The sequence below is a fragment of the Lissotriton vulgaris genome, chromosome 5 (genome assembly GCF_964263255.1).
Source record: "Lissotriton vulgaris chromosome 5, aLisVul1.2, whole genome shotgun sequence".
In the NCBI taxonomy this organism is placed as follows: Eukaryota; Metazoa; Chordata; class Amphibia; order Caudata; family Salamandridae; genus Lissotriton; species Lissotriton vulgaris.
The window spans coordinates 820727170-820744071 of record NC_141693.1 but is presented as its reverse complement, the minus strand read 5'-3'; the positions used below and the strand labels follow the sequence as shown (position 1 = coordinate 820744071).

At 43.5% G+C, this 16902-nt stretch overlaps 1 protein-coding gene across 3 annotated transcripts in view; it reads right to left on the bottom strand.

Moving 5' to 3' along the window:
• LOC147711647 (WASH complex subunit 2-like) overlaps positions 1–16902 on the bottom strand; it is a 735247-nt gene that overhangs the window by 566166 nt on the left and 152179 nt on the right. For all 3 annotated transcript variants that reach the window (XM_086922303.1, XM_086922305.1, XM_086922304.1), the window contains exons 13-14: positions 15208–15267; positions 11117–11278 (exon numbers count right to left, since the gene is read on the bottom strand). In XM_086922303.1, the coding sequence (XP_086778429.1) occupies positions 11117–11278; positions 15208–15267 (222 nt within the window). The remainder of the gene's footprint in view (positions 1–11116; positions 11279–15207; positions 15268–16902) is intronic.

Here is a 16902-nt window from a genome sequence, read left to right as displayed (position 1 = left end):
GCAAGATCGCTGACATCCACGACAGCTTCAACACCACGACTGCCCAGAGTACGCCAGACTCCACCTTCCCTGTGAACACCATCAGCGCCAACCGCCTGAACTCCTGGTCCAACGTCAACGATGATGAGACACGCAAGGTCATGAACTCCATCCACTCAGGATCTCCGTCTGACCCATGCCCACACCACATATTCAACAAAGCAGACGCAGCCATCGCACCCCAACTACGGAAGGTCATCAACATCTCTTCAAAACGACGACATTCCCGGAAAGCTGGAAGCACGCCAAAATCAACACCCTCCTCAAGAAGCCCAAAGTGGACCCCAAGGACCTCAAGAACTTCCGGCCCATCTCCCTGCTCCTGTTCCCGGCAAAGGTCATCGAGAAAATCGTCAACATGCAACTGGCCCGCCACCTCGAAGACAACAACATCTTGGACCCGTCCCAGTCCGGATTCAGACGAAACCACAGCAGCGAGACATCCCTCATCGCCGCCACAGACGACATCAGGCGCCAACTAGACAACGGCGAAACATCAGCCCTCATCCTCCTGGACCTGTCAGCCGCCTTCGACACGGTCTGCCATCGCACTCTAAAGACACGCCTCCTAGAAGCCGGAATCCAAGATAAGGCTCTTGACTGGACCACATCCTTCCTCTCCGGCAGAACCCAGAGCATCCGCCTCCCACCCTTCGTATTCAACAACGCTGTAGCCGGACCAGGCTACCGACTTGCACAGAACCTTGATTTAAGCCTTTTTACAAGAACTCTTGAAATCTAATAGTACTGTGGATTCTTTTTGTCGTTTATTGGTCTTGTGGTAACTCTATAAAAAATATACCTATTTTTGATATAAAACCTTGTGCGGTGTCTATTTGTAGTGTTGTCACTGAGTTAATGTATGTGGTCACAAATGCTTAACTTACAATGCCTCTGAAATAAAGCCTTGCTGCTCGTGCCAAGCTACCATGGTGGTGAGCAGGGGTTATTTTAGTAGTGTAATCCCCTTACTCTGACTAGAGGAGAGGGTCCCTATTTGTCACAAGTACCTACCTGTGCCAACTAGAGACCCCCAATTCTAACAGTTGGCGAGCGAGGAAAATCCCCCTCCAGGCGAGATTTCTCCTTGTTTGCAATCGTCATCATCAAGTGGGCGAGCATGAGCGTGGAAAATCAACCTTCTGGCGAGCTTTCTCAACCTGGGTGGTCAGATTTCTCATTGCGAATGGTCGCGTATGCTCGCTACCGCTCACGTTGGGAAACCGTCTGTTCGCATTGAGAAAAGCTGCCGCTCGAGTAAAAATCTACTTAAGTGGCAGAAAGGAAGCAGTGCCCGCTTGCATTCTGCATGGTGACATTCCCGATGATTGCACAGTGCGAACTGGCATTTATCTAATGCACTCTGCTGCTCATGGAGCTTTCGTAGTGAGGCAGAGATTTTTTGGCACTTTGTGGAGTTCCGCGTAGCGGAACTACGCCCAAGCTTAGACTTGTCAGAGGTGCATGGCAGGGAAGAACCTCATGTAGTCCCCGAAGAAGCGTTTGATGCAATACACTAGCCGTTCCTACGCCAGACAGTGGAGAAGTTTGGTTTTGGCCCAAACTATAGAAAGTGGATAGTTTAAATGTAACAGGCCCCTAAAGCGGCGATAAGGGTGAATGGCACCTTCTCCCTGATGTTCCTGATTGACAGAGGAACCCGGCAGGGATGCCCCATGTCCCCCCTATTATTTGCCCTCTCTATTGAGCCCATGGTATGCATTGTTCGTGCCTGTCTCAATATCTGGGAATTCAGGTTTCTGGTGAAGACTCAGAGGAGGAAAAGGACTTCCTGTATGTAGACCATATACTCCTGTATGTAACTGAACCTGGGATGATAATCACAGCCCTACTCTAGACATATAAGACATATGGCACCCACCCTGGCTCTTGGGTGATTGCTGTTATAAGATAACAGCGTGTTCCTCTCTGTGGGTTTCCGATATAATCTTGTATGTAGAGAGCCATCAAGATGATATATGTTTAGGTCCAGGAAGGGAATGGATTGAGTGTCAGCTGTGCTAGTGAATGTAAGTCCACAGCAGTTGTTGTTCAGCCAATGGATAAATTGATTCAAACTGTCAACATCATTGTTCCAAATTAAAAAAATATCATCAATATATCGTCTCCAGATGGAAATCCCAGATGAAAAAGGACACATAACCCCACAGCCCTTCGCGTAGTTCGGGAACTTACAACTCACCTTGAGGTAAGCCCCATCCCTCAGAGATCATTGTCTCAGTATCCGTGCAATTGTGGCTTGAATTAATTCCGGCTTCACTCCCGTAGGTATTGCCCCTGGTTTTAAACATCCCCAATCACTAATCACCCATCCAGGGAATCCACCACTCACCCAGAGGTAAGCCCCCGCAATTAGACATCTAATTTTGTCCGTGTTATTGGCCTTAATTAACTCTGGGCTTAACCCTCCTAGGCTCCAATATCCGGCAGCCCGACCATCCATGGTTCCCCACACGACCCGGTTAACCACCTATACCGCCCCGGAGGTAAATATGTCACCGCTCCAGGTTCTAGTAGTGTAACCCGACACTTGTACAAGTCAAATATGACTGACACTTGGTTGAAACGTCCACACACGGTTGGTTGTTATGTGTCCCACGAGTTCCTATGCACGTAATAAACCCTTGCACATGCGCTGTGTTCGCCTGGCACTGGTTGCCTGACACCTTTTTTACACGAACGGCAGGTACCACCTTAAGCATGGTATGGTCACCTGACTGCTTTTGCGCCGTGTTCGCCTGGCACTGGTTGCCTGACACCTTTTTTACACGAATGGCAGGTACCACCTTAAGCATGGTATGGTCACCTGATTGCTTTTGTTCTATGAGTAACGCAGCTTGCTAATCATCATTTTATGTGTCCCATTGTTTCTCCCTGTAAATACAGGCTTTCAATTCAGGCAAAGCATTGAATGTCCTGATGATGATCCATAATTGTAACTGGATCGAAACGCAGTCGACAATTTATGTAGTGTAAACACCAGTTCACAACTTTGTGCCAAAATCATGTTTTTCTACATATGTGAAGCAAACAGATTGAAAAATTTCCTTTTTTGCTCCTTCACCTTTCAAATGCCTGAAAATTCCTAGTTATTTGTACTGTGTATTATTTGTCTAGCTATGTGGATACAGGACTGTGTCCCACTGCCTTACTGTTGTTCGGTTATTTTTGACTTATTTCATTATCAAATAAATTGCGAAGTCCGGCTGGACTTCATGTTCATTATAGCGCAGATTGTAGCCTATAATTATTCTAATGTTTATCCTCTCTTGTCAAGGACCGTTGTTGTTTACTTGGAGTGCTATCTAACAGAGCACAAGGTGTTGTTTCTTCACGCTGCGCTTCACAACAGCGTATGACGGATGCAATAGCTGTGCTGCATATGTAGTGAGCAGGTTGGCTTGCTCCTTGCCTCTACATAGCGGGGGTGCTCTGAACCGATACCCAAACATATTTCCAGGCCGGAACTTTGATGGTTCAGGTTCTCAAGACTTTCTCACATATAGAGATATAAACGTGGTGTGTAGGGAGCGTAACATTGCTGCTACAGTTACTTTGATGATTTCCCTTGGTTGGGTGAGGAAGAAGCACATGCTACACTCTGGGTACTCCTTTGGACGCTGTGGTGCTGCTTATGTACAAATGATGTTCCTATTGCTTGTTTGTTCGTAAGTAAGTATTCTGGGTAGGCACACACATTGCAGTTATCGTGTATGTTTTCGGTCATACTTGACCTCACGTTCTCTCTTCTGTCTTACTACAGTAACTTCCAGTTGGGTGGTGTGGCTTCTGAGGAGATACCTACACGCTCAACTAAAGATCAGTTCAAGAAGACACGGGTCCCAGCAGCATTATTTATTATATTATCCATTTCCCTTTTCCCCGGAGTGTTTTCTCTCAGAGCTATGTCATAGTACTCTGTGAGAGCTTACACTGAAGGGAATAGGGGGGCTTTTCATCGACCATTCGTCCCCACTGGTGGCATCTCAAAGATCAGTGGCATTTTTCCTGTCTGGCGTTCCTTGACAGGGACGGATACTCCAACATTTTCGCTGCCACTAATGCTGTTGGAGACGGCGGCTACCTTCCAAATGATCATGCTTCCCAAGCTTTTCTATGTCCTACAGAATGGAAAATTTTACTTACCCAGTAAGCATCTTTTCTTGGCATGTAGAGCTATAGATTCACATGATTTGCATGCTCCTCCCATCTAGTGTTGGGTCAGGATGTTTGCATTTTGTTTTTCTTCGAAGAAGTCTTTCCAGTCATGAGGTAGGGGACTCCTCCTTTTGATGATATTGCTCCTGGGCATCAGCTCCATTGTTAAATTGTTTTCCAGCAGATGGGGAGAATCGACTTCGTAAAGGTAGAATACGATATAACACTAGATAGGCTAATTGACCCTGCGACTGGTTCCACTGACTTGCATTATTGAAGGGGACGCATGTGAAATCTTGCATGGGGAACAACTGAAATGCAAAATGCCATCATGCCTAGCAGTTGCATTAGGACTATTGCTGGCAATGATTTATTGGGCTGAAATTGAGTGAGAAGGGACTGAATACTGTGAATCCTCGCTGCATTGGGAGAGTCTAGAGCTTTGTGAGCATCTATTGTGGCTCCCAGAGAAGTTTGCGTATTGAAAGGCTGTAAATGAGACTTCAACATATTCAATGTAAACCCTAGTTGGTGAAGTAGGTGAATAGTGGTTTAAGTGTGTAGAAGACACATTTGGTAAGTACTGGCTTTGATGAGCCAGTCGTCCAGGCATAGGAAGACATTGAGGTGTTGACTTCTCAGATGTGCTGTGACTACTGCCAAGCATTTGGTAAATATCCGGGGAGCAGTGGTGACTCCAACCGCTAGCACTTTGAATTGGTAATGGTGACCCGCTATGATGAATCTGAGGTATTTGCGATGTGCGGGATGAATTGGAATATGGAAATATGCATCTTTTAAGTCAAGAGTAGACATAGAATCGCCCTGCTGTGGAAGCGGGAGAACTTGTTGAAGTGTTACCATGTGGAAATGCTCTGACAGCATGTAGAGGTTTTCTCAGAGATCCAGAATAGGTCTCAAGAACCAGACCTTTTTGGGAATAAGAAAGTACAGGGAGTACACATCTGTTCCTTGATGTTGTAACAGCATAGGTTCTACGTCTCCTTTGGAGAGGAGTGACGGTACTTCTTGCTGAAGTAGAAGTAAATGTTCTGGCGATATTTTGTGAGAACATGGTGGTATATTTTGAGGATTGTTGGTAAACTCCAGGAAATAACCATGTTGGATAATTCCTAACACCCATTTGTCTGTGGTGATTGATTGCCAAATGGGGCGGAATTGTAGAAGAAGTCCCCCAACAGGTGTTAGATGATCGGGGGAAGTGTAGGCAAGTCACTGCTTGTTGGGGGAGGGGGAAATTACACGGTGCAGAACCCTTGCCTCAACCATTGTTGTTGTTGCCTCTATATCCTCCTTTAACGAAACCCCTTGCAGAGGATGATTGATTGTTGCCTTTGTAAGAGGCGGCAGTATTGATTGAGGACATGGTCTTGGACCCCCGCGGTAGAAGGAGCAACAAAAAGAGCCCCGATTAGAGGGAGACTGCAGAGCTCCCATTGACTTGGCTACCTCTGTGTTTTTTTTCATTTTTTCTAATGTTTTATCTACTTCAGGCCCAAAGTATTCCTTGTTAAAAGGAGTATTTAAAATAGACTGTTATACTTCTGGTTTGAAACCAGAAATCCTCAACGATGCATGTCGTCTTAATAACACACTAGTTTTGATCTCTCTAGCTGCGGTGTCTGCAGCATCTAAACGTATCTTATTCAGGAACTGCATATGAGCTTCCCTTCATGGACTAAACCTTGGACTTTTGCTTTTTGTTCATCTGGGAGGTGTTGTAGCAAATGCTCCATTTCGTCCCAGTGTGCCCTAACATATCTGCTTAGTATGCTGAGCCAGAAGGCTTAGAGACTTGTTTCGGTGCCGGGCCGAAGAGTGGGCGTCGGAACCATCTTGTCGGTGCCGACAGTGGCCTGAAGGCGGGGGTGGGACAGAAGCCTTTTGTTTCGGCTGAGTTGGGATTTTGGGTTAAGGAGCGTTCGTGTATTCACGGTACGTTGACCTTGTGGCAAGTCTTATTTCGACTCGTAGTCCGATTTCGGGATGGAGACAAGTTTCTCTTGTTATTCCTCGGCCCCTTGTGTGTCGAATTCTTGCTTGGATCTTTCACCGAAGATGTCCGGCATGCATTCGACGTCTTGACTCTGCATCTCGACACGTCAAGCGCGACGATCATGGAGTGTTTTCTTCGATCAGATTGATTTGCGTCTTCGCAGTCTTCTTCGTTTTGCTCCGGGGACCAGCACAAGTTGCAAACTTCATGCAAGCCAGTGCGCAAATACTTGGCATGACACGGAGGGCAGAATTTAAATGGAGTCTGTTCCATCGATTGCGGAGTGGACTGACGGACAGCCTTTCCAAGATCTTCAATCGAAATAGAGGTTTTCCTCGACGGATACGATACGCAGAGAAGTGGAATACACGTTTGAAACAATACCGATGCAGGTAGAGTGGATTGCGCACTGAGGGGAACCCAAACAAATGGTTTCGAAGCGGAGGGCAGCATTACACGTCCGATCCCAATGGCGGAAAAAAACAATTTAACAATGGAGTCGATGCCCATGCACAATATCACCGAAAGGAGGAGTCACCTACCTGGTTACTGGAAAGACTTCTTCGAAGAAAACCAGCTTGCAAACATCCAGACCCAACACTAGATGGCAGGAGTATGCACAGCATGTGATCTACAGCTCACATGCCTCAAACACATATTATACAATTGCAGAGGCTACTTTTGCCAAACTAGAGGGAGACTTGAGTATTCTACTGTGGAGCAGGGGGCACCCCAGAATAGCACTCAAGACACTTCAACGCAATCCATTTCATGGTGGTATTGCTCTCCTAGATGTGAGGGCTTACTAATGGGCTGCATACATGGTGGCTATACATGATTGGATTTTTGCGGCACAGGCACACTCCACATACAGGTTTGAATGTGTACAGTTTGTTACACGGTCACATTTACATTATATGTATGGGGGAGGGGTGTTAGACAGTTGATGCCAGCAACACAGGTGGAGCTGAAGGCCTGGAGGAAAGCAACCGGATGTACAGGCTGGGTAAAAACCTCCTTAATGCCGGTTTGGAAATGAACAATGATGCAGGAACTGGAAAAAATCAAGGGCTTCAGGGTCTGGGACCTACTTGGGACCTCCCAGGTCGCTGACCCTTTTGAGGATGGAGATCTGATTCTTTTTTCCTCCCAGACAGACAACCAAAGGCACCCAAACCAATACCTAAAGAATGTACCGCTGCTGCCCGCTTGGCGAGCAGAGGGGTTGGAAGAGCAAGATATACCAGAATACGCTCCCCTTGAGTTGCAGGTTGCTCATGGATGAGCGAGAATCAAAAGCGATCTCCCGCACCTGTAGAATACTAAACAATAACATGCCAGATACACTAGGGAAGCTGAGAGAAAGATGGGTGAAGGACATGGGGGAGGTGGTGAATACAGACTGGGAAGAAGTCCTAAAGCACCCAAGGGAGGTGGCCATTAAGTCCAGGTTGTGCCTGATTCAACTCAAGTTCCTACGTCGAGTCTACTACAACGATGAAGATTACAAAAAATGCAGAGGGAGGTGTCTACGGACTGTGTAAGATGCAACAGCACAATGGGTACATTTTTGTACTTGATCTGGGGCTGTCAGTTATCCAGGCATATTGGGATATTTTGAGTCTATAGTCAGTAAAAATGGCTTTTAACAGAATATAGGTGCACCACAATTAATAACAGTAGCAAGAAATTCAAGAACAGATTCCAGAGTATATTTAATTCTTCCCATAAATGACAGTTAGTAACCAATATAGACATAGCATCAAACATTACCTGTTAAAAACACAAAGCACATGGAAAATTCTGGGTTCTACATTTGTGGGCAACAAAGCACACCTCATATCATCTTGGTTTGAATAATACCACAATTCGATTTGCTAACAATTTATCACTATTTAAATACAATTTGTTCACCTTAAGACACTAATACCACAATCAAAACATCGACTGCATGAAGAGGAGACTGGAGAGAAATGCAACTGAGAACAAAACATGTGATATGTATTGGGGCATGAACAACCTGGGTGCCCACGCCATGACAGACTGAGATAAGGAACATCAGTGTCTCAAAATCAGAAGGACAGAGAAACTGAATAGTAGTCAGTCTGTGTCAGTGTTAAATATTAATAAGTTTGAAATATTAGTCCGTAAAATAACACCTACCAGAATGTGTTCAAAAGTTCATGTAGTCAATTATGATTCGGAAAAGCAACATCAGGCGTAGTTTTGTGTGGATAAGGATAAGTAGGTAGCAGTCCCGCTATATTTTCATTGTGGTATTAGTGTTGATGATGAATGAATTGTATGCAAATAGTGATACATTGTTAGGGATGTATGACGTTAGCACGCATACTATTACCACGCATACCTTTACAACGCGGTATTTACAACGAATACCGTTACAACGCATAGCGCTTTGAGGTGCTGGATAGTGGTAAGTATAATTTTATATTCCAACTCCAGTCCCCGTGTACACTAGGGAAGGTGTTGGATATAAAATTAAACTTATTCCCTATCCTAGAGCGCCCCCAGCGCAATGCGTTGTAATGGTATGCGTGGTAATGCCTGCGTTGTAATGGTAGTGCGTTGTAAAAAATGTGTGCTAAACGTTGTATACCCATTGTTAGTAAATAGGATTTTGGTATTATTCAAAACAATATGATATGAGATGTACTTAGTTACCCACAAATGTAGACTGCTGAATTTTCTGTGTGCTTTGTGTTTTTAACATGTAATGTTTGTTGATATGTCTATATTGTTTGTTATCTTTCATTTATGGGAATAAAGGGGTTCTTGTTTTGAATTACATTTCGTTCTAGGAGTATCAATGTGCAATATTGGTTGGATTTGTTTGTCCTAGTTTTGGTGTCAATGTGTTTTAAATGTGCCATAAAATAAGATAACACACAGTTTATGTTGGGTTTTTGGTATATATATGTCATGGGTTTATGTATTTATGTATGTTTGTACATTTTGCCTTTGCAGACCTGAAGAAGTCTATTGCTTTGGACGAAATGCGTTGACTGTTTACGCTGTAAATTAGAAATGGTTTTTAGAAGAATAAGAGAGTAAAGAGAAGAATTTAATATACGCTGGAATCTGTTCTTGAATTTCTTTCTACTGTCATTCATTGTGGTGCACCTATATTCTGTTAAAATCAATTTTTAATGATTATAGACTGAATACATGCCAAGTTGTTCTAAACAGGACAGCTTAATTTTAGTACCCTACAATTATCAATCCAAATACGCACATAGGTTTCTTTCGTAAAAGTAAAATAGGTCACTGATTTAAACAGATTCTGGCACTGAACTGGAGCATCACGGAACAGCAGCATGGTGAGATGTGATTGATAGTTCAGTCTGTTGGAGAGTATAATTTCTGCTATGTGTGACCCACTGATGCCCAGTCATAATATCTGATCTTCCTGTGCTTCATCTCATCCATTTATATGGATCTATTGCTTACTTGCACTACCAGAAAAATAATGTAATAGCTGCAAGTAGTTTCAAAAAGATAGAAGTGGGACTGAAAATTGATAACATTTAAAAACAATATTGAAATGATGGAAGAATGTTAACATTTACTAGATTTAATATTCTAAAAAGTGAAAGGAGAACCTTATGTCATTTCTTTAAATTGGAAAGGGTACTTTAAAGGGGAGGTTCACATTTACTTTGCCAGCTCATGTCGGTTCTGATACAGTTTAGCTCCCAACCACATTTCTACTTTGTGCTTCATGTAGATTGAAGTCCTCATTCTGACAGGCCCAATCATTTCGGATTTGTGTTGTAACTCCTGTAGCCACCAGTCTCACAATTATGAGTAGCAAGGTTTTATCGCACCCGTAACCCCTACACTAAGTTCATAAAAAGTCATTTTTTTATAAAACTCAGACATAAACCCACCCTCCCCACAAGCTATATCATTAGACACCAGCTTTAATTTAGTGTTAACACACAATCTATACCTCAAATTCCTGGATTGATACAGAGTTCTGACCTTTCTGGGAAGTGAGCGTCAGCATGTTAGAGCAATGGCACACTAAATTTCAGGTAAATATTTTCTGCATTAGTCCAGTACAGAGATGTCTTCTGCCAGGACATCAAAGAGCAGACCATTTCTACATGCGGCTAAAAAAAATCATAGTATAAAAAAGGAGATGAAGTAAGTTGTGGGGAGGTCATATGGAGTAAGAGGTCCAAAGCCACAACTCCTTTTAAAATGTAAACATGCATATCAGATTATCTTGTACTACCACTAGGTGGGAGTAAACTTCAGAATGTTGAGATCAGAACACAGCTAGACACAGATGTACTAACAGTAAAAATTGTGGTCACCAGTCGACAAACACTAGAATTATTTGAGTTCAAACTATAGGTGTAGGAGCCTGAGCTATTTGGCAGGCCAACAAAATAATCTGTCATGCACAAAGAAATCTGTAATCTGATAGATGAATGGGAGAAGGATACAGGGTGCTTTTCTTAGGTGTGGGATGAACACAGATCCAATCACTCAGTGACTCTTGCTTTTTTGCATAGAGGCCTCCACCTGATCTATTTTCAAACATAAGAATCACAGCTTTTCCAGACTATTTTTAGCTGGATTATGTCGAAAATCAACCCTTGACCAAGGCACTGTCAGCGAACAGTGGAAATGAAAATCTTACAGGTACTAGGGACTCCTTTTCACCCTTGAGTCACCAATCAGCTCCTCTCAACCCAGCCCAACAGGGTGGAGAGGGATTACTTTCTATAATGCATCTGTGACTAGGTATTACCATTAGATAAAAATACATTTGGCACACATATAGACAGACATTGGGTTGTATGTAACGAGGGCTAACACCTTTAGAAAAAATTGATTTTACCCAGAAAGTACCTGTTGTTGGTTTTGTTTTAAGTCCACCAAAGAAGTCATCATCATCATCGAAAAGACCAGAACTTGTGGGCACTTTAGAAGCAGTTTCAGATTTTGGTGTTAGAGGTTTACTCTTGTCTTTTTCATTAAGAACAGATGATGGATTGAAAACTTGATCACCACCTGTAAAATAAATGCAGTAATAATCAAATCCCTATGTACAGCTTATGAAAATGGTACAGACAGCAACAAGTGACTTTATATGAATGGGTATTGGAAATACAGTTAAACCACTGATAGGTAGTTACTAGCAATTTTATCTACAGTGAATAAAATAGATGTTTAAATTTAAGGAACAGAATGAGCAGCACACTTATTAATAACTATAACAATAGTTCTCCATTTTCCATGTGGCAGGTATGAATTAAAATGAAACCTACGACCAGCAAATAAGAACTGTTTTTTCACTACCTATGAATTCATTTATGGCCGAATTAAAAAAAATAAGTAAAACTACGTTCCCTCCAGATCTTACTTGGACCCTGCTTTAAAAATTAAACAAATACAGATAGAGACTGATGGGGGTTTCAAACCGACCTTAGAAAATACACCCAAGGGCATTTATAGTAATGAGGAAATCTGAATCTCACTGAAACTTTGCACACTTAAGACTGGGAACTGTGATCCCTTATTTCTATAAATCTCTTAATTATTTCTTTGGATCCACACTGCACATGCACCAATAGAAGCTGCATTAACTTAGTAACCTCCAGCAGAAACAGGTTTGCCCTCTGTGAGATTCCCCATTAATTACCAATGACATTAATTCTGTTCCTCTAAGTCTCCATAAATCGAATGGCACCTTCACTAGAGGCCCTTGCATTTCTGCCACACAAGGCATCTCAAATCGTTCTAGTGTTTTGGCATTTATTACAGTGGAGTATCTAGGCCTTTTGCCACCCGTGGCAGTCCCTGCTTTTGTCATCAGGTGGCCGCTGCAAGTAAAAGCGGTGGGGGGGATTGCAGGCAATTCCCGCGTTTGAAGCCCCGCAATGGTGGCAGGTAAGAAGGGGGTGCAGGTGATTCCTGCGTTGGTCACCTTGCAACGGCCGCAGATGAGAGCGGGAGCTGAGGCCGCCTCCCCAAAACCTGTGCCGCTTGGGGCGGATCGTCCCCCCTCCCTTGCTGCGCCACAGATTCCTTACTTGAGCTGAGAGTTTTCTGAGTGCATTCACATGTCTAAGTTGAAGAAAATGTTTAGATGTTTCCCCTAAGTCTCCATCCTAGATGCATACTGTGGCTTATATTTGGTTTTTGTTTGGTTGGAAAGTTCTTCTGTTTTGTTTTGGTTGGGTTGGGTTAGATCTAAGATGAAAAAAATTAAGATCACCTGTTTCAAAGGAGATGCAGGGTCGCTTTCATAAACACATCATCACAGTGTGGCCAGCCACTGTGTTACTGGGCTCGCCCTGAAATAATCAATCAATCAATTAAAGTGTTCTTGTAAAGCGCAGCTTGTCACCTCGGAGGGACTCCAGGTGCTAGATCCTAACGTCCTTGGTCAAAGAACCATGTCTTGTGCTTCTTTCTGAATTCTTCAAGTGAGGGACAGGTGCATAGGTGAAGGGGTAGGTCATTCCAGGATTTAGCGATGAGACAGGAGAAGGAACAACCTCCACAGCAGTTCTGGCGAATGCGGGGGTGGGCCAGGGCAAGAGAGGTGGAGCAGAGTGGGTCGATAGAACATCAGGGGGTGGTTAAGTAGGCACGCCTGGAGTTGTGGAGGGCTTTATAAGAGTGAGTCAGGAGCTTGAAGAGGCATCTCTCCTGTACGGGGAGCCAGTGGAGGACATGGAGGTGGGGGCGGTGCTGGTTCTCCCTGGGAGGCAGAGGACAAGTCTTGCTGCAGTGTACTTGATGGCCTGGAGGCCGCTGAGTAGTTGCTTGGTGGTTCCGGCGTAGAGCTTGTTGCCGTAGTCGAGGCGGATGGAGAGGAGGGCTTTAGTGACTGCTTTCCTGGTGGAGATAGGGATCCAGTGGAAGATCTTGCCGAGCATGCGGAGAGCGCAGGAGCAGGATTAGCTGACAGCGTTGACTTGGTTCATCATGGTTAGTTGGCTGTCCAGGATGATTCCGAAGTTGCATGTGTTGTTGAAGGGAGCAGGAGTGGGGCTGGCAACCATGAGTCGTTTCAGGAGGAGGGGTTGTTTCTGAAGATGAGCACTTCAATTTTCTTCAAATTGAACTTCAGACAGTTAGCCTTCATTCAGCTGGTGACGTCAGACAGGGTGTTCTGGAAGTTGGCTCTGGTGGTGTTGGTGTTTTCTGGGAGGGAAAGGATGAGCTACGTGTTGTCAGTGTATGAGATGATGTTAAGTCTCTGAGTGCCAGCGATGTCTGTCAGAAGCATCATGTAGGTGTTGAAGAGGGTGGGGCTGAGGGAGGAGCCCTAGCGGATGCAGCAGATGATGATCTTGGGTTGAGAGGAAAAAGGAAATAACATTTCCGACAGACTTCTTCCAACATAACATATGAGCTTTTTGGCGTTCTGGCCAGAGCTGCCACCTCTGGAACTGGGGAACCTGGTTTGAGTCCTGGCATCAGCTCAACATCCGGTGATTCTGGGCAAATAACTTAATATCCTCATATCCAACAAATTAATCTGACCTTGTGTAATGTCACTGGTGCTATTGTAAATCACCCCAATGACCCTGAGCCAAGTTTGAAGGAAATATAAATCACCCTACCTTTCATGCTTTACCGACCGATAGTAGGATAGACAGTATTACCAGTTCATTTGTACCTCCTTCTTCCCACTTCTCTTCTGTATTCTTAAACTGCTTGCTTTCCAGTGTAATCCTCATTCACGGACACATCTCAGCTGCCTGTAGCTCTGCTTGCATTATTTAAAACATGAAAACAACACAGTGTCTCCAGACCCATCAATATTCCAGGGCATACACATGTACATACCGGAGCTCTTCTCTCCTCGAAGCACATATGGTTTAAGTTGTGAAGGATTCTAGTAGCCTGCTCCCCCTTTGCTTCTTATAATCATTATTATCAAGAACTGGATTCTAGGCCTACATACATCAGTATGGATCAAGTTGCATATCCCTTCTAACATGCATTTTTTTGCTCTCACCAAAAACTCACAGTTATCTTTTTAGATGCGTCATGGCTCTATCTCACTTCCACTCGAACCAACTACTCCATATCTCAAGTCTCCATCCTCATGTGTCTGGGTACTGTAAGATTGTCTGGCCTCATTTTTTTAAATCAAAAATCCATGTCTTAAAAAGCCTAGGTTTGTGTTCCTGGGCATCTTGGATATCTGTGGTATTTCTGCGTCAGACTTACATACCTCCAGGAGTCATTATTTTATAACTGTGATGCATTTTCTTGATTTTCAAGTGACTAACAATTTAAGCCAATGCATGAGTATCTGGTTAATGGTTTCTGAGGCTGTGCAAATCAAAATCGCCAAGTACAAAATGTTTCTTTGGATGGGTAAGTCAAGGTTTGTGTTATTCCTCTTTTAAGAATGTTTTTTAAACCCAGATGTCTTTGTACCTGGAACGTGTTCCGTGGCTCCTCACATTTAAAAAATGTGTCATAGTTGAAGCTATTATTCTACTAGTTATATTAAACCTCTTTAGCATTGTCATTCAACTGCCAATTCTTATCTTAGAGGTCTTTGGCGGCCCAGTTAGCAATTCTGAATGTTGCCAATGCAATACATTTTACAGGGCCTGCAAAAGAGGCAAATGTATAGCTTTTAAGACCCAATACACGGCTTCTTCAGGTGTGAGCACTGTTTGCATGGCCTGAAAGACAATATACTATAATAATCTTATTTCCTTGCTTGGTTCAACAAAATGTGCCACAAAATACAACATGTAGAATTATTATTTGGACAAGCACATCATTTAACCATTGAAAAAATAAATATTCCATATTCTATATTGTAAAGCGCCTTTGCACACTGCTTAGACATGGTGATATAAGTTTAAGCTTTTATTTTGGCTTATTCTATTCAAAGATTTCTCTTACTCAAATTAAATTTAAAAAATAAAAAATGTAAAATGAGAAAATACATTTATTGTGCATACCTGGAAATAGTGAAACACCACCTACAGGTATCTTCTTAGTGGGAATCGATGATGAAGGTTCTAGAAGTACATGAAACATACTTTTTACAAACATGTATACATTTTCACATCATTACTTACAAAACTCCATTTCAACTATATAAAAGACTTGCCTTAAATAGCAAAGCTTTATACAAGTTTTCAGTCATGAAATTCTGTGCAGTTTACGCCATGCTATGACATTGCTTTAGCTAAAAATTTAAATGAAAGATTTCCCAAGAGAAATATTAGGGTTATTATTTTTCTATTATACATATTGGCTTTCTTTTACCAAAGATACCTGCCCCTCAACAAGATCTGGATACTGAGCCTCTACCTGATGTTCAATCCCATCAACACAGAATATCTGCTACTTCTAAAAAGAACAAGTAAACAACTTGTCCAACCTGGTTCCATGACATGAACCTCGATTGCTTCAAATCCCAACTTTCACCCGATGCCAAGTCACTTGGATTCACCCTGAACACCAACCTCACCCTCATAGGACAAATGGACCATAGGAAATGAACACGCACAAGTGTGTGGAATTTCCAGGTTCATTTTGAAAACCCCTGCAAAACTGCTGCGCAGTGCAGCACGAGGGGCGTGCCCTAAAAATGACATGGTGTTATCTCTCTCTATTAAAAAAAGTGACTACTAAAGAAAGTGAACCTCCTCCTCCCAGAAACCGATTTCAGAACTGCGGAGCGCGCCCTTGTACTCTTGCAGCGGAATGATGGCAAAATCCTGTCCTTCTCACCTCCATACTTGCAACCCTCTTTACGGCCTCATACAAGCCACAACATGTCTATCCAAGACCTAAAGAGATATGACCCCATCCCGCTGGCTCCCCTTGCTGGCCCATATCTTGACTACTCCCACACCATTTGCAAAGCCATCCTGATTAGCACTCACACCAATCCAGCAGACAAGCTCACCAACTCTGAAGGCTTTCAGCACACCCACAGCCAGGACACTATCAGACTGAAGAAGTGGAGAAGTGTGGCTCAATGGTTAGAGCGGCAGACCTTGATGCAGAGCGCTGGCCAGGGACCAGGGTTCGATTCCCGCCTCGGCGGGATCGGGCTAAAATTCCTCTGACCGGATATTCTCGCCTCAGTGCCGAATCTAAGCATGGGCCCCACGCTGCAACTCTGGGCAATAGCTTGCTTAGTCTCCACTACGGCCCCCGATACACAAGGGATGCCTGGTTTCACCATGGGATGCCCAGGAGTGGACACCTCACAAGGAAAAGCCAGGAGGGGTTCCCTTGTGGTAGGAGTACAAGCGCCGGGATGCTTACGGGTTACTGTTCGCGCTATACAAATACAACACATTTACATTTACATTTACTGAAGGCAAAGAAGTGTAAAATGTAATTTGAAAAAATAAAGCGAGTAGCCCTTTTCCACCACAGAACCCAGAACGTGGAAATATATCCCCATTTCCATCAGGACAGCCCAAACCCTGCATCAATTTAGAAAAGATTGAAAGATGTACCTCATAAAAAAACAGTACATCACTATGCAGTAACAGTCCACTTATGCTATCTGCACACAGCTACGTCTCCAATTAGGCGCCAATTGTTTCTTTGACCCTGTACAACTTTTGGCTAGGTTCACACCATGCAAATATATACAACCTTCATACATACCAGGCCAAGAGTTTTCTGTCCGA